Source organism: Pholis gunnellus (assembly GCF_910591455.1).
Source record: "Pholis gunnellus genome assembly, chromosome: 4".
Taxonomy (NCBI): Eukaryota; Metazoa; Chordata; class Actinopteri; order Perciformes; family Pholidae; genus Pholis; species Pholis gunnellus.
In genome coordinates, this window is record NC_136530.1 from 17510533 (window position 1) to 17534204 (window position 23672).

At 40.9% G+C, this 23672-nt stretch overlaps 4 protein-coding genes across 5 annotated transcripts; 1 reads left to right on the forward strand and 3 right to left on the reverse strand.

The window, feature by feature from the left end:
• Nucleotides 1-2594: 2594 nt before the first annotated feature.
• On the reverse strand, nucleotides 2595-6559 carry ncbp2 (nuclear cap binding protein subunit 2). Of its 2 annotated transcripts, XM_079157262.1 has the most exons (6): nucleotides 6419-6559; nucleotides 6140-6226; nucleotides 5666-5760; nucleotides 5337-5475; nucleotides 3671-3719; nucleotides 2595-3087 (listed from the first exon to the last, which is right to left on the reverse strand). In XM_079157262.1, exons 1-6 carry the CDS (start codon nucleotides 6491-6493, stop codon nucleotides 2990-2992), a joined length of 543 nt encoding a protein of 180 aa, XP_079013388.1. In that variant the 5' UTR covers nucleotides 6494-6559; the 3' UTR covers nucleotides 2595-2989. The 2 variants fall into 2 exon arrangements, with proteins under 2 accessions (XP_079013388.1, XP_079013389.1); XM_079157263.1 differs by having other exon boundaries at nucleotides 2595-3719.
• A 782-nt stretch (nucleotides 6560-7341) lies between these two features.
• Nucleotides 7342-8911, reverse strand: fkbp2 (FKBP prolyl isomerase 2). The gene is made up of 2 exons (XM_079158608.1): nucleotides 8319-8911; nucleotides 7342-7784 (listed from the first exon to the last, which is right to left on the reverse strand). Exon 1 carries the CDS (start codon nucleotides 8769-8771, stop codon nucleotides 8355-8357), a length of 417 nt encoding a protein of 138 aa, XP_079014734.1. The 5' UTR covers nucleotides 8772-8911; the 3' UTR covers nucleotides 7342-7784; nucleotides 8319-8354.
• Nucleotides 8912-9016: 105 nt separating this feature from the next.
• LOC306695187 (protein NCBP2AS2-like) lies at nucleotides 9017-10305 on the forward strand. The gene is made up of 2 exons (XM_079158361.1): nucleotides 9017-9139; nucleotides 9254-10305. The coding sequence occupies exon 2, from the start codon at nucleotides 9315-9317 to the stop codon at nucleotides 9618-9620; it is 306 nt and encodes a 101-aa protein (XP_079014487.1). The 5' UTR covers nucleotides 9017-9139; nucleotides 9254-9314; the 3' UTR covers nucleotides 9621-10305.
• A 798-nt stretch (nucleotides 10306-11103) lies between these two features.
• Nucleotides 11104-22141, reverse strand: meltf (melanotransferrin). The gene is made up of 16 exons (XM_079158241.1): nucleotides 22085-22141; nucleotides 21359-21513; nucleotides 20568-20667; nucleotides 18650-18835; nucleotides 18405-18561; nucleotides 17888-17955; nucleotides 17596-17780; nucleotides 17294-17459; nucleotides 16960-17102; nucleotides 15785-15881; nucleotides 15504-15698; nucleotides 14621-14774; nucleotides 14102-14169; nucleotides 13816-14003; nucleotides 13352-13544; nucleotides 11104-13112 (listed from the first exon to the last, which is right to left on the reverse strand). Exons 1-16 carry the CDS (start codon nucleotides 22131-22133, stop codon nucleotides 13045-13047), a joined length of 2172 nt encoding a protein of 723 aa, XP_079014367.1. The 5' UTR covers nucleotides 22134-22141; the 3' UTR covers nucleotides 11104-13044.
• Between the last annotated feature and the right edge of the window lie 1531 nt (nucleotides 22142-23672).

A 23672-nucleotide genomic window follows, 5' to 3' on the forward strand; every position in this document is an offset into this window, starting at 1 on the left:
GAGAATGCAGGGGAAGTGAGAGTGGGGCTGTGAGGGGAGGGACAGACTTTTTGACACACAATTACTTTGAGATAACTATTGTGACTTCTCTGCTCTTGTGCTTAATAGTTTTCATGCATTCACACTGCAACACAGGGCTCGAGGTCTGACTCAAGTACGCGGTGTTACTGTGCAGTTATTTATTGGTTAATGTGACAATAAATGTACAAAAGACCACCATCATACAAATTGTAATCGTATTTGAATGTTTATTTTCTCCTAAAGCACTTATTTGAAATCAAATCATAATTTAAATGTTTCCAGATTAGTTGCTACTCTCCAATCTCTCCAATGTACCACTTGGAGTACAAGTGGTCCTGGTTGGGAATCACGGCTCTACTAGAGGATATGAGAAAAGAGGGCTTGTTAGTCATGGAATGATTCCTGCTTCGGGAGTAAGAGGTACAGGGTTATGATCCTAGGTCCCCTTTCTCTAATAGCTTTTGTGTTAAAGATGGGTTGTGCAGTTTACTTTTGGCATCATTGGGCAGACATTCAGCATATTGTAATTCAAGTGGGCTGAGTCTAAACTAGATGTCTGTACCTCCTCTTGGCTGTTTTCCTCCTAAATCTAATACGTGTTGGGAGACTTTGGCCAATCCCAGCTCTTTTCAGAGAGAGGACGTTCCTATTGGCTGTTATACAAACGCAGATGCACATTTCCTTCAGATGTTGAAAGCCTGATTCGGCAGAAAATCCTGCAGAAAAAGTAGCTATTGGAGCCTTGGCAACAACTGCCTAAACTGCAAAGCAACCCAAGAAAGGCAGACGGGTGTATCAAAAAGAGAGTTTGACAATATGAATTAACAATGATAATGTCTCGGCTACAGTTTGCAGAATGCTAAACTATAAGCAACATTTTCTGTCTATTTTAGCTCAACCTTGGATCACAGCATGTCGTCTCAAAGGGGTTTACAGGCCCACAAGTTTGCAAATTAAGAAAGCAGTCGTTCTCATAGAATTGCCCCTATATAGAGGTTACTGTGTGAAGGATGATGTTTAAATGAATGACAGGTTACTGTATGAAGCCCATGCATATATGACCCTGATTGTCTGGTGGGAGGGGCTTAGGACAAAGAGAGAACTGCAGGATGAGGACTGTCTTTTTACGAAAACTGCCTGTGATACCACTTGAATTACAACATGCTGAAAGGTTATTATGGAATGTTGCCCAATAATGCCAAAGATGAACAGCCTAGCCCAGCTTTAATGTTCCTAATGCTAATGAAGGTCCCAACCGGCTACAAATGGAAGTTTCTTTCATCAAGGTGAGAACGACTGTCACATCTCTCTGTCCCTCCACCTACTCTTGTGCCATCTTGTGTTCATTTTCCAAACATGATGCATGCAGACGATGTGATTAAGAATAAAGTGTAGTGGCTGATGGCAGGAGTTAGTGGTGGGAATATAATGCAAAAATGTGCTGAGCCAATTTCATCTGCTTAGTATTCTGCTCTGCTCCTCACTTCTCTACTACAGCTCACTTTGAGATAAGAGACCAGCTGACTGCTTAAAAACTGCCAAGATACTACGTTCATTATGACGAGTGGAACGAGGATTGTCGAGGAAAAGAGCCGTGACCAACTGCTCAGCAAGATGATCACCAGTATAATCATGATTCTTTATTACTTGACTGCAAAGAAACAGGAGCGGTTGTCTGCTCACTGAACTCTGGAAAGCTCCCAAAAGTCCTTATTGTTGCGATGTTTTGACCTCCAAAATGACAGCTCCACCCTTGCACATTAACATTTCAGCATTTTACAACAGGTGTTTAATACCAGCAAAGCTTTCATCTCGTGAGGAAGACACCGAGTTCATGAGGTAAGAAGGTTGCATCGACAGTCGTATTGAACCTTAAATCTGATTTAGAGAGAAAATGATCAATTAGAGAGACATAAAGGGCTTGTTGGTCTTTATGTGATGTGAAATTAATTGCTTAGACAGTTACAACTCTTCATTGATCTCAAAGAGGAAAATGTCTTGCTGGCAAACTGATCCTTCAAGAAGAAGAGATGCCAAATGACTCGCTATAATCAATATATTAATAATGGATGGGATGACAACGTTTGATAGAGTTTTAGTGTCTTACAGCTTATTGGTTTGGATTTATTGCCCTCTACTTTACCGTATTGGTTCACTCTCATAGCCCTCACCAGCGTCGTAGTACTTTGCGGCTAGAGAAACTACTATTTCACTCAAGATCAAACTAAAAAGAGCAAATATTACATTTAAAATTGTCAAGTGGCTACAAACAACTCCAAATTAATACGCACATTGCTTTGTGTCCGCTGGATGTGAAAATAAGCAACCGTTCATCAATAAGGTGATAATAACAAGCATGGTGTCAATGTCAGGGTTGTGTTTGCAGCTTGTTTCCATTTCCCCAAGTGGCCAAAAAAGGTATTAATGCAGGTTTAACCTATTGATCTATTTTCTGATATGCATGTATGTATAATATTAATCTTCCCTGAAAAGCCAGAGATGACATTCACACACTTGAGCAAACCGTTGTATTATCAGATCTCTGACAATGGTTAGAAAAAAAAAAAGTGTCACTCGTCAAACAAACAAAAAAACTTTATTTAAAAAAGTATACCCAATTAAGGACAAAGTCTCATTCATAGAAATCAGTAAGATAACAGAATGCTTCCTTTCTATTACTTCAGCAGATTATCATTTTACCAGACATGGAGAGTGCACATGATCACTCCGTCTTGATATTTGACGCATCATCAACCCAGACACTACATGCTATCAGAGCCTTTCCCAGCCAGAAGGGGAAATCGATGGTATATCTATATGAGCAGGACAATCTTCGTACCCATCAGTCTGAATACGGATCATCCTCTGGGGGCAAGGGGGCTACACCTCTGGGGTTGCACCTCTGGGGTTGCGGTGCAGCCAGCGGACATCCAGGCCAGGACTTCCTTTTCCGTGCGCTGCTCATTGCTTACAGTCCGATTAGCATCTTGAGATGCGAGACTGGAGTTGGGGGTTGAGAGACATCATGCACGGCCGGACTGTTTCTCATGGTGGCCAGTTTACGAGCTAATTTTTAACCAAGAAAAAGCGAAATCATAGTCAGGCGATAACTGGTGGGTTCAGAGATGACATTTTTGGTCAATGTGTTCTTTATCTTTAGCTCTCCACATGGACTCTTTACTTGCATTAGACCAAAGCCTGCTGGAACATGATTGGTCAATACAACTCAAGACTAAAATCAGAAACCAGCACGCCTCTGATGCCAAAATCTTGTCCGGTTGCCTAAATATTCGACACATGAATGCAGAATTGGTTTATAGCGATTTCGCGCTGGATAATGAAAACGTCAGTAAATATCACACTATACGTCGGGGTGCAGCAAGTCAGAGAGGTCGTAAGGACAGAAAAGAAATAAATAACAGCTGCTAATGTCTGGGGTCCAGTGGTCCATGCAGAGCTGCTGTAGAGTCTTAATGGTGACACTGGGATAAAATATCTGTGGTAGCATGTAGACGCCTTGTTGGAGAATTCATCTGATCCAGGACTGAGTGGGGGGGGGCTCTGTGTAGTCCAGGCAGACTGCTGTGGTGGGGTTCAGTCTAAAAACTATTACGAGCCTCTGTGGAACGATGCTGCGCAGCCAGCTTACCGTAGCCGCCTCTGGCTGGGTCGTAGTCCTGCCGGTACTCATCTCTCACCTACAGAAGAAACATAACACAACCGCAGGGTACAAGTAAATAAGACATGTTTCATTACTTTAATAGAGAGGGAGGGGGTTGTCCTAAAGTTACATACTGGAGGGTATTTGTCTGTATTTTTCACCCACAACAAACAAGTTCTTGGTCCGACATTTCCATTTCCTCATTTAGACTCGGCCAGAAAGCTCATCGTCTACCACTGCAACAGAATTGGACTATATTATGTATTTGTTAACGGCCTAATATAGACTTTCCTTTTCAAATGCCACGCTATAGTAATGCTGTCTCTTCAAAAGGCCATGGTTAATCGTGCATAATTTATTTTGGACGGGATATCACTTTCTAAATATCATACTGGTGTATTAAAATGTCATGAGAGTGTATTGATTTCTTTGAATGCCATTTCAATAGATGCCATTTCAAAAATAAAAAAAAATAAAAAACACCGTAATGTTGTGTCCTTTAATATTGTTTTCCAAAACTTTTTTTATGTATGAAAGAGAAACAGGTAGACGGGATGATAAAACCCTCACCGGGGTGTTGAGAGTCCAGCAGTGATTTAAAATGCGATACGTTAAAAACCCTCCTAACATCAGTAACTTCTACAATCACTAGGTATCGCTTCCCCGTGTTGGTGGAGAACTCCTGCTGGCTCTGGGTCTGTATTTTGGGACACACTGCCAAACTAAATATGCCGTCTCATTTTGTATAATGGGACTCCTCCAGGTTTCTTTTAATATAAGCTTGAGTTTAACAGATATGGATTTTTATAATCGCACACAAGTAATTTTGGGATTGAAGCTGCTGATCTGCAATCGGTTTGTTTTATGCAAAAGTGATCAGTGTTTCCAACTGGAGTGCATCTTTGGCAGAGAGGAAAAATGCATTGAGCGCATGGGATATTAAACCTGATGGACATTTTGTAACATAAAAACATAAGATAAGAAATATTGATAAAGATCCCACAGATTTGGTTTTCATTTAAGAAATTAAAAAACGTTCAGAGTTCCCATCAGATCATTTCCAGTAACAATCTGACTGGTGTGACAGACCGGGGAATCACCAATATGTTGCTCTGTGTGTGTTTCAAAAGACGTGTAGTCTATGGCTATAACTTATCTATCAAACAATATCTCACATACTTAGAAATGATGACAAATTACAGAATAATATAATAGTATAGTTACCAGCCAGCAGTGGCTAATATTTACATCTGTAGGAAAATGTAACTTATATATTATTCTGAGTTTCGGCCAATTACGGTATTATGTCATCGAACCTGCATGTGCTACCATGTGAGGGGCTTTGTTCACAGCACGTCCACAACATTATAGCCTATTCAGGACACTCTCCTCCATGAACTACCAATTGAACTTGGCATTTGGCTAATATCAGGCCATATATTGCCCTGGTTGATTTATTGGTCTTGCTCTACTTAAGACCAATTCAAGTTGGGGCCTTCCTTTAGCCAATCAACATAGTTCCTTTCAGCTCATCACGCTTAAAATAAATGTCTTCAAGCCAACCGCACCATGTCCCTCCTTCAAGTACCAGACACAGTGTGAACCTTGTGGGGGCGTTAAGGACTAACTAAACAACAATTGTCAGCATCCTCACCTGTCCTCCTGATTTGCCGCGGCCGTACTGCCGCCCCTCCTTGAAGCCAGCGTCCCAGTCCGTCCTGATGATGCGGTCATCCAGCCGCGTGCCATTAATGAAGCGCATGGCATTTTCTGCACCTGTGCGTGTGTAGTATCTGGTACAGATCGGGGTTAAGGTCTGTTGCAGGCTCTGAAAACTTGCACAACACGGTCACTTCATGCTAAATTGGTAAAACTGAATAATGCATGTGTTCTTTGGTTAGTCACCAGGCAGGCAGGTGGTTGACTTGATATTTAGGTGCGTTTGCTGCGAATATGGTGCAATGCTTCATTTGACAAGGATACTCTACAAAGCAGAATCCACAGGCGGTCTTCTTGACTTTGTCCAGGCCAATGACGATGCGCTTGACGTCTCCACTTTTGGAAAATATGTCGTGTACCTGCCCATCAATTACGAAGACAACAGAGAGAATCGTGTAAGAGATAGTAAGAAGCAGTTCCACTTTAGAAGATGTTAAGATGTTACTGGGACTGTGCTCGTTACAAATGCAGCTCCCACTATTCAACTTTAATGTTCTCAGATTGTATGCACGATTGCATGTGGTGGTATGGTCTTTGTACTATGAAATGTTTTCCTAGAATTACGTTTTAAACAATATATATATCGCCCTGCTTCCCGTATTGTAATATATTGTATTGTAACCATAATACATATGGTGTTGCCAATACACAGAGAGCAATGCAAAAAAACAGAGTCAGAATTATTGTACTGTATGTGCGCACGTGCTTGGTCAAATAGTCGGAATGAGAGCTTCCTACCTGGTCCTCGGTGGAATAAAAGGAGAGGTTTCCAACATACAGAGTGTGGCTCTGCTTCAGCAGCTTCTCCTGGTCATAGCGGTTACCCTGCAAATACAATTAATGTGAGTAACTTCACTAGTAAGCACCATTGTAGTAACCCCATAACCCTCGAATCTAAAGCGACAAAGAAATCCTCCGCTCTGTTGTTTGCTAGCGGTTGCTAACTGTTAGCTAAAAGCTAAATAGTTACGTAGACGTTACACACATCAGGTATTGGCTGGTGTTTCCCACACTTACCTTAAAATGTTGATCTCTGTATTGGCTAACATCAACGTACGAATCGCTGACCAATGCGTTTAATTTAGCAGACATTGTGAAGAAATGGCAGATAGCTGTCCGCGGCAGGGTTGCAACTGTGTTAGCGTTACATTAGTTCCGGTTCACGTGTCCGTCCTTTGAAGAACTCCGGGTGGAACATTTTATCTATGCTGATATCAACATCTACATTAACTGAGTAGCGCCCCCTGTTGGTGTGTTCTTGAGACACGGATTTTGTTTGATGTACATTGAATATAAAATAAAATACGTCATGTGTTTTGGGATTTTTCACTGAACAAACGCATGCTCTTGTCAAATGCACACAACAAACGTCGCTGACACAAGAAAATGTAAAATCGGAAGCAATTAAATTGCCGATGGTCACAACGCTTGACTAATGGAGCTGGCAGCCGAGCTGTGAGATGTGGTGCCACTCCATTGGCTGCTGCCATTTTGTCATTAGCTGTTGTTGAAGTGCACGGGTCCTCTCGTTTGACTCACCATTTTGTCATTTTTTTCGGATATTGTAAAATATGTATTTACAGATGTATTTACTGATATTTGAATCATATTTTCCTCATACTTTGCAAAATATAATATTTGGGTTTTATTTATTTGTTTTCTAACTGTACCCACACAGTATTTGCCCCTAACAGTACACAAAGTTGTACATTGAGAAACATAATGATTAAGTGTTAAAAGTCTATCTATAGGGTGTAATTACCAGAATACTTCAGTGCATCATTCATCAAGTGTTTTATAGACTGCACTATAGACTGCACTACCCAACTATACACCATTATACAGCGCCATCAGAAGTGTATTTTTTCCCACAACCAGGAGGCATACAGCTACGGCATAAAATACACATAAATGAAGCCACTTCAGACCACAAAGATTCCTGTAAGTTGAACATTTTATTATCATAATTCAAATATTTAAAATGAACAAAAGCATTTATCTTAATCCATCCCCTGCCTGACTTCTAACGAAATTAACAAACTAAATTATTTTGGGGGAAAAACGTAAAAATATGAATAAACCCTCTTACAAAAATGACAGACGATTAGAAAACAAAGGGATAAAACTACAGGGCATGACTTGATTATCAACCTGCAGCTAAATACTGGGTTTAGCTGCTCACCGTCAGGTCTACTAATGTTTAGCAAGGCCATACATCACTTCTTGTATCATATAATAACTTCAGACCTAAAAATCAGAGCACAATAAGGAGGACAGTGGCTCCGTCGTGGGTTGTCAACTCTACTTCAAGATTTTCCATGTAGTCTTCATCAGAGGTCAGATGATCCCCAAGTAGTAGTAGTGCTGCAGCAGCTCCTGGAACCTGAAAGCAAATGAAAACATTTATGCAATAAAAATAACAGCAATTGTGTCTTTGGAAAACAAATGTTGTCCTTGTCTTGTGGACATGTTTTGTGGATTAAATACATGCATCGTTTCTTGAGAATATGAAGGTAATGTGAACCCTCCCTGGAATGGCGGACTCCACCACTACCAATACAACTGCCTAAAGTTTTTTTACTTAATGTGAATACATTGGATGGCTATAACTGAAAAATCCAGACCATAAATATTATAACAATGTAGTTTGTTTTCATGAAAATCTTAAAGTGGGTTCTGATTTATAAAAACAATCTTGTTGCGTGTGCTTTGAGTACTAATCCACTCGTATCTTATGTGGTGGAGGTTTCTAATTTGATTTTCATCTAATCAAATTGTCTCAGAGGAGGGCTGAGGCCATGTTGTATTCCAGGAATAATATAGTAGGCCTGCACAATGCACGGAGGGAGAAGGGGGGGGTAATAGGGCACGAGCATCTCGCTATTGCATCCAAAGCAGCATTAAAAAAAAAACGTACGTTTTGAAAGTTGCTTTCCTCGCCATCCTCTCTTCATCAAAGCTCGGACCTCCTCTCGATGCTGAGCAGCTCCACTTCGAAGATGAGCGTCGCTCCCCCGGGGATCTTTGGGGGAGCTCCCCTGTCTCCGTAGCCCAGCTCGGAGGGGATGACCAGCTTCCTCTTCTCGCCCTCGCACATGCCCAGCAGGCCCTGGTCCCAGCCTTTAATCACCTGGCCGGTGGCCAGTGTAAAGGTGAAGGGCCTGTCGCGGGGGATGCTGCTGTCAAACTCCGTGCCGTCCTCCAGCTTGCCCGTGTAGTGCATGTGCAGCACGTCTCCTTTACGGGACTTGATGGGGCAGTTGTCCACTCGCTTCTTGATGCCAATCTGTAGCTTCTTCTTATCGGCTCCGCTCTCTGCCGCCGGGCTCAGAGACAGCACGGTAACGAGGAACAACAGAATCACCCGCATGGCTGCTGTCCACTTCACACGCTTCCACCACGTTCAAAGGTTTATTTTGGAGAAGACTGCGCTCAACTCACCAAGCTCGAATGGTAGAGGCACGAATAGGGGAAATTAGCTGAGCACTCTGTTGCCTACAGCGGAAGTACGTATGATACAACCGGACGTGTTTCCCCTGCTGGTGTCACTAGCAAAGACGTCCGGAACACCGTTTGCCACAATGATGAAGTTAGCTTCATATTCGGCAATTCCGATCGATTCTTTAGGCCGGAACTTAAAGAGATGTAGTCTGAAACCAACTTCAGCCTTGCTTTACAGTGTGTTATGTCACCTAGCGTTACTGCAACCCAACCTATTGTTCACCTGGGTCACCTGAAGTAAGACAGTCAACTTTTTTATTACTGAAATATACACACAACATACATGACCATATACAAGCTACCGTCGATGATTATAACCACACCTAACGGTACACGTTCATGTCATTACAGGGCTCATCTAAGTTAGCTGTCTACGCTAACGCTTCAAGGTTCTTTGAAAACACTCGACAACATGCTCGCTCGTATGCTATTTAACCTCCTCAACAACCTCCAAGTCGTTGAGAAGTTGGCAGAGTCTCGTCCGATTCGCCGGGCGGCCCAGATCACAGCCTACGCCATCACCAAGGCTCAGATAGCCGGTCGGGACGCCTCGAAGCGGGTCATGCGGTCACAGACGCTGCGGCAGGTCCGGAACGAGGCTGGCAGTGTCCCCGGTGACCTGGGAGAGATGGGCAGCCGCCTCAAGAGAGTCCGAGAGACGTTTGTGAACGAAGTGAAGGGGGGATGGAAGGACGGCTCCAGACAGATCAAGAAATAAAGAGGATGTTCAAAAGACTGGGGACGCACTGATGACTTTTGTGACCAGTTATCAATAAACTGACAACATCTCAAAGGGTGCAAATGACAAGTGGCGTATACACAATCTGCCTCAGTAATGCAACACAACAGTGTGGTGGTTAAGATCAGTTCACAACCAAGAACGGTGGTCGAGAGCTCCACACTGACCTGCAACCTATGGCCAGATACTTTATGGGGTTAAACTACATATATATTGTCTGTATTCACATCTCTAAGAATGCATGGTCATCTGAAGTGTTTATTTCATCTTTCAGAAAGCCTGTGGAAAACTAGGAACTGTCTTTTAAATTGGAAAAAGTGGAAGTTTAGAATGGTACGGTAATGTGGACTTTTCTTAAGTAAATTGATGATTCAATGTAGACAGACCCTCAGTACTGATATCTATCTATGACATCTTCAATTTAGTCTGTGATCCTGAACCACATACTGTTATTTCAACACATGATGTTTTTTTCTTCCGTTTCCCCTCACAATGTGTGCTACAACACCGATCACCGCCTGAAAATCTTTCATGGATCTTTAAGAGGATGTCTTGGTAAATCATTTTACTGGTCAAAAATGTACATATAAAGTAAGATGTGATGGTGATGATATGTATGGACAATTAATTCAGCATTTGGTTCTGACTGTAAATAAAGATTATAATTTACAACAGCACTTTGACAGTGTAAATACTGATATGGAAATACGTTTATTTTTAAATGGAAACTGTATTTTCCATGTTACGTTAGTTACATCAGGTCTAGATCTTAAAAATCCTCTGTGAATGTAACACTGAGGTGTGGACTAACGTCAGGGACTTACGGTAAGAAAGATTGTGTACGGTTTGCGGAGTCAGAGGGTTCAAGTTGTAATTCAGTTAATTTGCTATCACAGCAACGGTGATATGAAACACTGGGAAAAAAACGAGATAAGATGACATTGTATTGCTCCTTGTTACATTTGGTCACTGCAGTGACAATGAATGTAATCGTGTACTACCTTTTAGAGTCAAAGACCTGCACACATGTACACCAGCAGTCTGTAGAGTACCTTTGATTCCTGGCTCCATTTCTCTTCAGATATTCCATCTATCCTTTGGCTTTGACAAAACCATGACCCAGTTACTGTGTGTTGTACTGTGATGCTGCAGTGCAGCAACAACAAATCGAATATCATCAGACAATTATTTGGCAACTATTTTGATGATTCATTAATTGAAGTAAACATCTGACAAGACATGTCACATTGGGCTCTAGAAGATTCTGATTGGCTTTTTCCACTGTTTACTGATGTTCTATGAATTTATCAAGAAAATACTATAATGAATCAATTATGAAACTAGGCTTAAAGGCCTACAGAACTTCTATGACTGGGGTCTTTATATGACATCTAGACATCTGCAGGAAAATTAACATTGATAACAAAACATTCAATGAAACAATAACTCAACAGAATGCTTTTAATATAGTTTTATTGCATTTGATCAAGCACAGAAAACAGCTCAAGTCGGCAGCTTTGTGTAGCAATACTTATGCAGACTCACTGGCCTGGCAACTAAATATTAGTTACATGTTACATCATTTCACAAAGAAATAAATCTCTATCAGGAGGAAGATAAGGCATTTGTTTCTGACAGCATGAGTCAGTACATATACACTGATATGGCATCTGAACTTCATATAAAAATAAATCTCTCAACATAGGAAAATACACATGTAATCAACATTAACAGGAAACTGCATCAAGCAACAGGAAGTCGAGTAAATATGACAGGAACAGGTTAGTTTGAGTTAGAAAGAGACATTTCTGGAGTGACTTGTTTGGGTTAGAGGACTTGAGATGTATTTTCTTTTATAACAATTAATTAATACTTTTTTATTCCTTTGAGACTCTTAAATGACTAGAGATATTAAGCCAAATCCCTTCCCAAACCCACATGGAGTCAATTCCTTTCTCTAAGTCAAACAAAATGCAAATAAAATACCACTTTTAACTCTAAAAGTTAAAATCACATTTCCTTGTTTGAGCCTATTGTCTTTCCTCAACGGACACAAACTCTTTAAATCATCCAGACAAAACAAAAACTCATTCACTCTCCAGCACAAACCACAGGATGTTTCCTTCATGTTCTCCCCAAATCGGATGGAACCTGACCGGTGTGTCAGGGTTACCCGCTCGATTTGTGTCAAATGTGTCAACTGAAATGCTAAGAAAGTGTGAGAAATGGCTGCAGGTGGAAAGTATTCTGACTAAAGAAGTTCCCATCAATAATAAGAGAATAATTAATATATTTTGAATTAATAATTCATCTTTCATTGGGTATTTGAGGAGAATGCATGAAGCAGACAGCCTATGGACAAACACTCATCATCACACCATCCCCAGCACAGCTCTGCGTGGAGGCAACACTAGTGCATATTCACTGATATGGCATTAGCTTATAGTACAAACTCAGCCTACACTAAGGGAAGGCCGTGTTGGTTCGCTCACAGAGCAAGTGGCAGCAGAACAGAACAGCAATCTGACTTCTATATTCACATGAAGCATTTAATAAGGGGGGAACTGACCTGGGGTCAGTTACAGCAGGTAACAATCCATACAGTTTTAAAAGGTACCAGGGGGAGAAAGCTTAGGCCAAGATGATTAACCCCTGACTCGAGCTCCAAACTTATTGCAGACATGAGAGACGGAACAATCATCTCATCTCTAGGGGACCTGGTCACTGATGTCAGACGTATACGCAAGACAGACAGTAAAGGTAAAGCAAACTGGATCCTAGGAACTCTGTGGTAAACCAAAAAGTTAAAACATTACATGTGACTCATGTGAAGTTAAAAGTCAGTTTTGTCTGTTCTTTGTAAAATCAAACAGGCATGCACAAACCACTAAAGCAATGTAACAGGTGGCAGCATACACACTGATATGGCAGCTAACCTTCAATAAACAAAGTGGCAGCAACACCTTCTCTCATCGTGTCGAATTCACACGAACTAAACTTTCTTATCGGCCACAAAAAACAGGTGACAACGTGTTTCTTTTAACACTAGCACTATCTGAATCCAAAGGCAATTCCAACATGTCATCCTCTCGTATATTAAAACAACATAGCATCAGGTAGAAATTATGCAATTTAAAATTAAAAACATAGATTCAGGGATAGAAGGCTCTTCAGGAAAGCAGGGCTAAATTGGACTGGACTAGGGCTATGACGGGTGAATTGAAGAAGGTTAAATTCTGAGTATTAATTAGAGAATATAGAAATAAACATGGACAGAAGAGCCAGACACGGAGAGACTGGAGACACAGAAAGGGATACAGGAAATGTAAAGAAGTAAGGGATGAGGACTGGAGAAAATGGGGGAGGAATGGAGTAAGAGAGGAGGCTGGACACCTGTGTCACATTACATCCAGACGTTGGTCAGCATGAAGCTGAACAGGGCCAGCAGCAGCAGCCATACAGAGGACATCACTGTAAGAGGAAGAAAAAGGGGAAATATTAGAGAGGTTGTACATAAGAAAACAATAGAAATCAGTCGCAGCTTCCCTAAGTAGTGTCTTTATTTATGGAAGTTGAGACCAACTCAAGTTAGTTTCTTTGTCTCAGACCCCCACAGAGGTCAAATATGTATTTCAAACATTAAAAACAGCAATCACTTGGATATGCATTGTATTACGAGGAATTCTTTTTGTAATTTAGTGTGTTTTTACCTGCACTCGATGAGTTACACTCCATGTCGACAAGTGATTCCATGTAGCCCTGGCCCAGCCACTCCTGGTAGGTCTTTCTGTCACCAACGCCCACGAGGCGCACAGTGGAGTCTTTGAACATGAGATCTGTGCCTTTGTAGGACTGTGAGTCAAACATCCTAAAACCAGGACCTGTGTCACTGCCGAAATATGTCTGCAAGGAAACAGAGAGACATTTAGGGAATCAGAGAAAAAGAGAAACTGAATAAACACCAAAACTGACCAACACAATTGATTCCCTACATTCACTTTAAAATCAAAATGTAAGTGCAGAGACATGACATGATACATCAGATAGTTGAGAGTTAGCTGCTCAACAGAAGTTTTGTCAATGTAATAAACAAATTCTTCTTATAATTGGGGCCATGTAATCAATAATGACCTGTGTGCGTGAGTTATAGTGTGTAATAGCATGGACGTCTTACCTGTGCGCGGTCCAGGAGTCCATAGACAGCGTGGATGTTGGTGTCGGCCCGTACCATTACAGCGTGGGAGGGGACTCTAGCCAGGTTACAGTGTCTGTACTGTGAGACCTCTGCTTTAGTGTCCTGAGAACAGAGCAGCTGGAAGTCTTTAGACAGGAGATCCGCTGTCCATGGTTCATCAGAGTTACCTGAACAAACACACAAAGTAAGGTGGTTAATTATGTCCCTTGAAATTATGAGACCCTTAAAAGGTGAACATATTGTATCTTGGAGTTACTTGTCTTACCATCAGTGTATTGGAAGACAGTAGAATGTTTGACGAAAGCAACATCTCCATCTCCGATTGCAAGACACCTAAATAGACAGATAGACAGACACATGAAGTGTTTGGCATAAGTTCAAGTAACTTTTCTATTGAAAATGTACATAGACAAAGTTATATGAGTGACAGTTGGATCACTTCTACGACTTGAATCATCATTACAAAAGATGATACGCCAGAAGAAATATGGTTAATTGATCAAAAAAAGCCGAAGTCTGTGTACATAAAAACTTGTCTCCGAAGGTGTATTTCAGTAAAAAATATCCAATCACAGAGCTTACATGCGCTGCTAATAACATGCGCTGCTAATAACAAGTCAGCAACTGACAAATGATTAAACCGGTGAAAACACAAACTTCTGGGATCTGTGAGAGTCATGTTTTCCCATGTTCAGTAATATCGTTGTCATTAAATCAAATTTGAATGGACACAACTCGAGTGAAACATGTAACCCTGATGAGGTGCAGGGGTTTGGGATGTTACCTGAAGGCACCGTCGTATCCATCATACAGGTCTTTTCCCTTCTCACATTTGTTCTGTCCTAAGCCGTCACCCACACACACAGCACACAGGTTCTCGGGGAAACCGGGCTGGTTGGCACCTGGTACGCAGCTCTGCTTGAAGAACCCTCCTACCGCTAAGTGTCATGGGAAAAAAGAAAATAGAACATCAAAACTGGAAGAAAAAGGCAGGCTTTTAAACCAAATAACCTAATTTTACTTTAAACATTCATTCTATTGTTTGTTTATAACAGGGAGGAATAATCAGCCAGTGGCAACAGTTGCAAAATGTTTTCTGCAGATTTAGAGGAGCTCTGATGATGTAATATTGGATTGACAGGATTGGATTAAAGAAGGCTTTTGATACAGTGAACCATGAGTTACTCCTGTCAAAACTATCCTTTTCAAATGTCCACATTGATACAATTAAATGGATGAAATCATATCTAACAAAGAGGAAGCAAAGTGTACTTATTGGCAATCAACATACTTAACTGCAAGATTGGTGTTCCACAGGGATATATACTGGGCCCTATTTTGTTTAGCTTGTACATTAATGACCTGCCTTTAGTCTGCCCATCTGTCAACATTCAAATGTATGCGGATGACACGGTTCTTTACATGCTAAGAAAAAGTCATTAATGAGTCATTAATCCAGTCAAAATGCTAGACATTCTCTGGTTCCAGCTTTGTACAGTAAATGCGAGGATTTGCTGCTCATCTTTGTTATAAATTTAAACTGATCTCCATTTTTCCTACTTTCTTACATTTGATACATTTTCAGTATTTAAACCAGTGGATTTCTACGAGTTCTGAAGACTCCAGCAAACACCTCTGCTACACACACAGACCAACATCCCGCTGACCTTGTGGTATCTGACAGTGCTGAGGGGTGATCAGGCCTCTCTCCATCAGCGTTGCCACGGGAACGTTCCAGCCAGCCGTGCGACCGTATCCGGTGTGACAGGAGCGAAGGCCACGCAGGTTGTCTAAGTTACGGATGTCAAGACTGCTCTTTTTCACCACTGCCACTGCATAGTATATGGCCCCATCACGGTCGTCTGGAGAAAAAACAACATTTATCGGTCGTGTTTGAAACAAGATTCTGTGACTATGTTTGTGTGAGTCTTTGTTTGTGTGTTTTTACCTGTGTAGCTCTCGCCGGTAGCAGGGACCAAGCCGTACTCCTTGCCTGCTGTGTAGATGTAACCGCCATCCAGAGTGACGGCATCAGCCTCATTGTTCTACGCACAAACGAAAAGGAACAGAAGAGATTGTGATTGGGGAACATCAGTTGGTCTTTATATTCAATAATCACAGATTTCTGTTTTTTGGAGCCCGATAGATATACAGTATCAGTATGACCAATATCACCAATATCACAAGTCTCAAGTCTTAACCGTGAAGTCTTGAGTCAAGTCCAAGTCCTAAAGTTTGTTTCAAGTTCTAAACAAGTCAACATGTGCCGTTTACCAAATCTAATTATTTTTACAGAGAAAATACTTACAGATAGCATAACAGATGACAGAAATAAAAATGCTTGCTGTATGGATGGCATGACTTTCGGTCTGTCCACCACTCTGGTCCAGATTGAAATATGTCAACAACTATCACATTCATTGCAATGCCATTTGGTACACACAATCATGTTCCCCTTAGAATGAACCACTTTGGTGATTCCCAGACCATCATCAGGTCAAAATATGAACTTGTCCAATACTTTGGTTATTACCAAACACCTGCAAATGACATAATATTCCCATCATCCTCAGCTTCACTTTGAGTTTAGTGCTAACTAGCAAATATTAACATGCTGTCAAGCTAAATTAAGATGGTGAACCTGCTAGCATGACTGGAGACAGCTGAATGTGATCATCTGATATATCGTCAGCTGTCTGGCTGCTGTTCTGCACTGTCAATGGCATGTTTCCCTCCTGCTTGAACAGCATTATCGAGATGCAAGTCTTTTGAATATTTTTGGTCAAAAGTCTGACTCCAGTCCAAGTCATAAGACTCTGGTCCAAACCTCTTGTTTAGCCTATAATAAGTGTCGCTGTTTCAGTTTGTCCACCAGACACCACAAACAAGTTTACTTTAAATGTCCTGTTCAGTACATCTTGGTCACACATCTTTAATAACCAAATCTGAGTGATGATCAATATCCAAAATGTGTGTTTATGTTACAAATATAAACTCTAAGATTCTAAGAGACTCTAAAAGATACAGTCTTCATCAGACTCTGGTGTGTAATGCCTTTATTTGAATTGAATGAATACCACAGCAGCTGTGCCTCATAAACAAGCAGTAAGAAACATCTGTTACCTTGATTTTCTTCATGCAGTCAGTCACAGAGTCCCCGTAGACACACTTGATGTCTGGAGTCAGACCTTTACTTCGGAAGTTCACGCTCATGTCAGCACATTTCTGCTGCTCACCGCTGGACAACACACACCACCGCAGCACATCTGGGGTATTTGTAGATAAATGGGTATTTGTAGATAAATGGGTGGGTAGTAAATAAGGAAAGAAGGATCAATTGATAGGTAAACTAGGTAGATAGCCCAGTTACTAGAAGGGGTTAAAATAGAAATTAATTAATCAATACATTTTACACAAAAGCTACCAAGAAAGCCACGAGGGCCATTTTTTTTTTCACCTTCACGTTTACAGTCCATGGCTCTCAGAGCATTATCATAAAAGCGACCCATCCACTTCTTGGGGTCGTCTGACTCGGCCCCTTGAAACAGGGAGGATGATTCAGAGAAGAGTACAGTTCCTCCGCCATATGCCGCAGACGAAAACATGTTGAAGCTTGACTTTTCCTGCAGACAGCGAGATGCACTCATTTTAATCTCATAGATAGAATCACGGCAATGTGGTTAAAGGCAAGTCTTATTGCTTCACTGTTTCTTGAGATACTTTAGTAGCTGTTTAGTAGCAAGAGCTGTTTGGACGTACCAGGCCCTCCGTCAGCATGTTGAACACCACAGAAGGAGTGATGTCATTGGCGACCACAATCCCACGAAATGGGACGCGGACCAGATGGCATGTTCTCCACTGAGAGACAGGAGCTCTGGTGCCGTCACGACACAGCAGCTCATAGTCCAATGAAAACAGTTCTTTTGCCCAGTCTGGACCATTACCTGGTGAAAAAATAACAGGTTCACTAACGGACATGCTTATTAGCTAACAACAACGTGGCTGTAATAACCAACTAATTACTTATATCCCGTTTGATGCAAGAATTTACCATCAGTGTTTTCACCGACAGTTGTGTGTTTGATGAAGGCCACATCTCCTGCATCTTCAGCCAGACACCTACAGAGACGAAACAAAAAGAAGTTGAGAATTAAGGGTGCAAGATACTTGCATAATTAGTGTTTTTTAAATCCAGGTTTTAATAAAAATTAGCTTTGCTTCTTGTCACAAAAGGACGCTGACACGCTTTGGTTATGCCTCGCATGTGATCCATGCTAGCAGGGTGGCTCTAGGGATTGTTAATGTTTGTCAACTAATCAGGTCCAATTCTGTTCTTAACTTTTAGATGGATTTTCATGAAAAATAAATGTTGGCAACATTCGTATCCTAAAACAGCCCTGGTAATAGAAAGAAAAAAATGTACCAATGTGTATTGACACAATAGAAAATACAAAAAATAAAAATACTGGTAATAGTAGAGAAAAGAAAGGAGACTAGATATGTTTTGGAGTGAATGCAAATGACATGTACATCCACAGTTCTGCAGAACTGTAACTTCTGTGTGTTACCTGAACGCTCCTTCATAGCTGAAGTATCTCTCTTTGGTGCTCATCTCACATTTGTGCTCTCCACGATCATCTCCTTTGCACAGCTGACACAGAGACGCGGGGTCACCCGCCTCAGTTGCTCCGGGGACACAGCTGGCATTGAAGAAATGTGCCACACCTGACCACACAAACACACGTCTCTCCAGCTTTCTGTATATACGTCTATGTATGTCTATGTATATGTATGTATAGTGCATGTTTCCTACCCTCTGGGATGTTGCAGCCCACCACAGACATGTAGCCCTGGTCTATGAGATATCCTAAAGGCATGTTCCAGCCAGCTGTTCGGCCTTTACCGGTGTGGCAGCTCTTTTTTCCTGCCAGGTTGTTGATGTTGAAGCCAGAATTAGCTTTCTTCACCACAGCAACTGCATAGTAGGAAGCACCGGTGCCTGAGGCAACAACAAAACAGGTGTTAAAACACATATGACAGCAGGTGCTATCAGCACTTTGACAGCAATGTACTGTATGACATTCCAGCTCTGAGATCAAGAGATCAAAGTGCAGACTATCACTCCTGTTTGGAAATATCCCACATGCGGGACAGAGATTATAATCAGGGTATGATGTGTGATAACTGGGACATGTCTGAATGAATTAACTCAATTAAATATGTTTTTGTTTGCTTTCTTGCCAAGAAGGTACCACACTTATGTTGTTTGTACAATAAATATGAAGCTAAGGCCAGTAACTGGTTAGCTTAGATTAGCACAAAGACTGGAAACAGGGGATAACCGCTAGCCTAGCTCTTTGCAAGAAATAGTCCAGCATATAACTTCCAATAAAACCACAAATTGTCTTTCTTATATTTAGTCATTTGTACATATCAAACAAATGAGATATAATGTGTTAATTAGTTAGCTTTAGAGGTGTGATTTTTTTGGACAAACGTTACGTTAATGTATAGCCTCTAGAACCCGAAACAACGAACACCAGATAAGGAAAACACACAAACTGTGCATGCACACATAGTGATGCTAGCTAAATTGCTACTGCACAAACGATATGTCATTATGGAGACTCCACAGTTTCCAATGGTATAAGTCTTATAACTCTACAACCAAAACTCACTAAAGTAGCAGCCAAAGAACAGAAAAAAATAAACTTCACTTTATACAGCCATAACCATAAATTAGGTCTTCCCTCCATTGTGTGATCAAAAGTTGTGTTCGAGGGCATGTCAAGGCCGCTAATGGCTACTCCAATGTCTCTGGATCATTTCTGAGTTGATTCCAGCCGTCTGTATTAACTTGTGTGGCATGGAGGTGCATCTGCAGTCTGCATTCCTCCAGCATCAAACAAATTATCCTCAGCCTTCCATGAACACACAGGTTATGTAAATATGTTGTACATGTGTAGCGCTGTTCTAGCCCTACGACCATTTAATGTAAATTAAATGAAATTAGTTTTATAGTTACAAGAGAAAATGTCAAACGGCACAGATAAATGTACCAAAACGGGGTAGATTCAGTCTAAACATGCCACTCCAACTTAGCTTTTCTTCATGTTGTTAGCATCATCTGATTCTGATTCTGACCAGCCTGTGCACAGGTAACGTTCATATGTGACATGGTTTGCTGGAGGTCTTGGGCTGCAACTGCAATATGCCTAAGGGATATTCACTCCCAAATTATACAGCTTTTGTTATGCAAAATGACATATTTCATTTAAATCTCACAAGAGTAACCTTTATTAAGATACTAACATCATTCAAATAGACCTTGTGGTTGCATAGATAGTCTAAACTTGCCTGAGCCGGGGGCCTAGGGTCCAAGAGGCTACCTGCCTGTTTCCAGTCTTTATGCTAAGCTACGCTAATGGCTGACTGGCTTACATTCACATTCAGAGGAGAGTGGTACCAATCTTCTCATCTAACTCTCGGAAAGAAAGAAAATATATGTATTTCCCAAAATGCCAAACTATTCCTTTAAACATTAAAATAGCTATACTGAATGAGGTAACCTGCCCTTCTAATTTGATAATCCGAATTAGCAGCAAAAGTTGTATTAGTTTAACTCTAATAAAATCCCTTTCACACCTGTTTTTCTCTCTGACTTACTACCTCTGTCTCTTCTGTTTTCTCTGTTTGAGTTTCTCTTTCAGAATAAAACAAACACGTCTTACGATCAGGTTTGGATTCACTGGCAGCCATCTTGAAGGAAGCCGTCTTCCCCATGTTGTAGATGTCAGTGCCGAACATGGACAAGGCATCTGCTTCTTTTTTCTGCACAGATACAGTAAACAAAAAGATTAGCGGTGTTGTAAACATCAGTGAGTGTCCACTTTACCTTCAATATTAAGAGCCCCAATGTTAAACAACTCACGCGGACAGCTATGAAGAGTTTCTGACAAATGAAGCGCAAGAGAAGACATTATCGGACAAAACATATATTTCCTAATAAAATAAGAGCACGACAGTCTAGCTGAATAAACCAAACTGGATGAGGATTGTCAGGCTCACATCCACATGAGGTTTGAAGATTCACCTCTAGATTAAAAATGGTTTTGAAAGGAATAGCCAAGGCTACTTAGTAACTGTTTAAGCTTGTTATGTATTTCCTTAGAACGTTACACAGTAAAATATATAATTCACACATTTCACACATTTCACACTAGGGCGTCCTGTTTTCAGATCAGAAATCTTCTAGTTTGTGGTTGTCATAAACAGCCCGGTGTGCATTTTGCTGCCTGATAACTGCATCACCTATTTAGAAGTGTATTGCAACATACCATATAATGTTAATCCCTGCCTTGTTATCTGCTGCCTGGTTGCGTGTTCAGCCACTCAAATATTTTTATTAGCTTTTACAGTCATCAGTCCTCGGATGATCTGAATGATTGATAGATTACTCATGTAATGAGATATTTTACAATGCAAAGGACAGTAGAATCAGTTCTTGTTGTCAAAATCTGACCTGTAGTTTTTGAACGCAGCCCTCGACTGTCACACCGTTGACACAGCTGAGGGACGGACGGATGGAGACTTCGGCGAAAGACTGCGACATGGCCTGACATTTCCTCTGCTCTGCAACTGAGATGGTGCACCATCTGATGCTGCTCTGGCCAAACACTGAGAGAGAGACACACACACACAAACACACACAGAGAGCACTCATCATTCACTTATTAAAGCTTTCCACCAAAAGATTAGTGAATACATCCTGTCATCTCAAGAATCCAACAACTATGACTGTATTCTGCTATGTCAACTGTAACTTCTGCATCAGTAGGCTACAGTACAGTGCTTCCCAACCGGGATGTCTCATGTTTCTCACATGTTGCTTTTATCTATTGTGAAATCCCTTCAGACTGAGAAGGTTTTTGGTTGACCTATTAACAACTAATATGCAACTTGTGACAAGGGGTCATGAATAGATGTTGCTTATGAACCAGTAGTTGATGAATAGGATACTGTACAAATAGACAATGTGTATTCTCATTAAAACCATCATACATAAACAATAATTCGAGGTCAAATAGATAAATATGGTCAACATGATTAAGCTATAATAGTAATGGTGATCATGATAATTCATTACTTCATGTCATGTATTCTTTACAGTATTTGTGTTTATTTGTTTGTTTATTTGCTGCTGAAGGAAAAGTTTTTTTGTATGTTAAGTGTATAAATGATCGCTTACCAGTTTGCAGTATGAGCAGTAGAGCTCCTGCTGTCCTCCACATGGCCATGGCTTCGTTCTCTCTTCTTCTCTCTATTGGGTAGAATAACCTCCTTTTCCCTCTCCTCTACTTTATATATGACTCTTAAGTCAAAGTCCAGCTTCTATCTTCAAGACTCAGCGTAAAGTCCTTGTCCGGAACTCAGAGGATGCTGTATATATTTTAGTGATTTACAACACTACATCTAGAACATGTCATTCAGGAGTCGTAACACTCTCAGCTCGAGAATTTGAACCTCTGTAGAGTTTATGAAGCGTGCCTCTCGGTGTACCTGGTTTGACACGTCTCTGCTGCCGCTGCCTGGCTGCAGGCCAAAGTCCGGACAGAGAGGTCTTTTACAGTCTGAGAACCCCACCTCTGCTCTTCTGTGCGGTGCTTTTCCACTGATGGGTAAAAGGAAAGAGGGCATTCATGCCAACACAGTGAGGCCGTTGGTCACTGATTCACTACTCTGGCATGCTGGGAGGAACAAAACAGTCTGTTTACCTGCTTTCATTGCTAACATTTTCATTCTCTGACTTTTAGAAACTTGTTGTGTACATTATACTTAGATGAAGTCAGTTATTCCCAAATGCACTGTGAAGTCTTTTGATCATGACGTGGTTATTATGGTGGTTCAGGTTGCCAAGCCCTCCACAGCTGATGTTTTGGGTTTAAATTGGGGCTGGGGCCTGGCATGCCATTCCAGTTTATTCCACTTTAATGCACATTTTACTCCATTAAATCTGTCTAACAGATATATACTCCTTACTTTAGTAATATTTTCCATAGTAATGTATGATAACTTATAAAATACGATGCATTGTTATCTGCCTCACTATATAAAATAATGTTAAACAATTAGCTCCACTTTGACATCTACCACAGTAAAATGCCAATTTTATTTAAGGATCTAAACACTTCCTTGAACCAGTACTTATTTCCTAATTCCTCCAAAAGGTCTTGTATGCGAGGCAGAATGACTAAATAAATTCCCCAAATTCACTTTTCTTCCATGCTCACGAGTATGAAGCAGTGGCATAGATCAAAATGAAACGTATGACTCTCTTTAACAAAGATGCAGAACTCAGCAGGACTCATCCTCACAGTGTGTAGTCGTATAGCAAGTAGCTGCTTCATATCAAATTATGTGTGATTATGATAGTAAAATATTTCTGGTGAAACACAGGAAGGAAGCCTAATTATAAAAACATGTCATTGTTTTGACCGTTCGTCCGTGTTCATGTTCACTCTGGTATTGGGCCATCTATGGACATTATCAAAACATGAGTAATAAGAATATTAACGTTTTTAAAATGGTTTAGGCCTGTAACGAATTATCAAGGCAACACCAGTAAATACCTCTGGTGCTTAAACCTTTCAAATAAATCAAATGAAACAGGATAGACAATGCCATTTTAAAACATGACATAAGGTGGAACTGGGAACAGTAATAAAGTTATTGTTAGGCAGTAAATTTGGCCGCAGAAACTGACACTAGGTATTTGGGGAGACTGCTTACATTCATGGTGCTTCAACACTCGCAAGACACAACGTGTTGGAGTGAGG

What these genes read in the sequence shown, in the direction of transcription:
- fkbp2 (XM_079158608.1), bottom strand. Translation starts at nt 8,771, where the DNA reads ATGCGGGTGATTCTGTTGTTCCTCGTTACCGTGCTGTCTCTGAGCCCG.
- LOC306695187 (XM_079158361.1), top strand. Translation starts at nt 9,315, where the DNA reads ATGCTCGCTCGTATGCTATTTAACCTCCTCAACAACCTCCAAGTCGTT.
- ncbp2 (XM_079157262.1), bottom strand. Translation starts at nt 6,493, where the DNA reads ATGTCTGCTAAATTAAACGCATTGGTCAGCGATTCGTACGTTGATGTT. An exon ending in TTTATTCCACCGAGGACCAG is followed by an intron (nt 5,761 to 6,139) that starts GTAGGAAGCTCT and finishes ATTGATGGGCAG; the next exon opens with GTACACGACATATTTTCCAA. An exon ending in GCGGCAAATCAGGAGGACAG is followed by an intron (nt 3,720 to 5,336) that starts GTGAGGATGCTG and finishes TTTCTTCTGTAG; the next exon opens with GTGAGAGATGAGTACCGGCA.
- meltf (XM_079158241.1), bottom strand. Translation starts at nt 22,133, where the DNA reads ATGGCCATGTGGAGGACAGCAGGAGCTCTACTGCTCATACTGCAAACT. An exon ending in CAGTGAATCCAAACCTGATC is followed by an intron (nt 18,836 to 20,567) that starts GTAAGACGTGTT and finishes TTGTTGCCTCAG; the next exon opens with GCACCGGTGCTTCCTACTAT. An exon ending in TGTCTTCCAATACACTGATG is followed by an intron (nt 14,004 to 14,101) that starts GTAAGACAAGTA and finishes GTGTTTGTTCAG; the next exon opens with GTAACTCTGATGAACCATGG.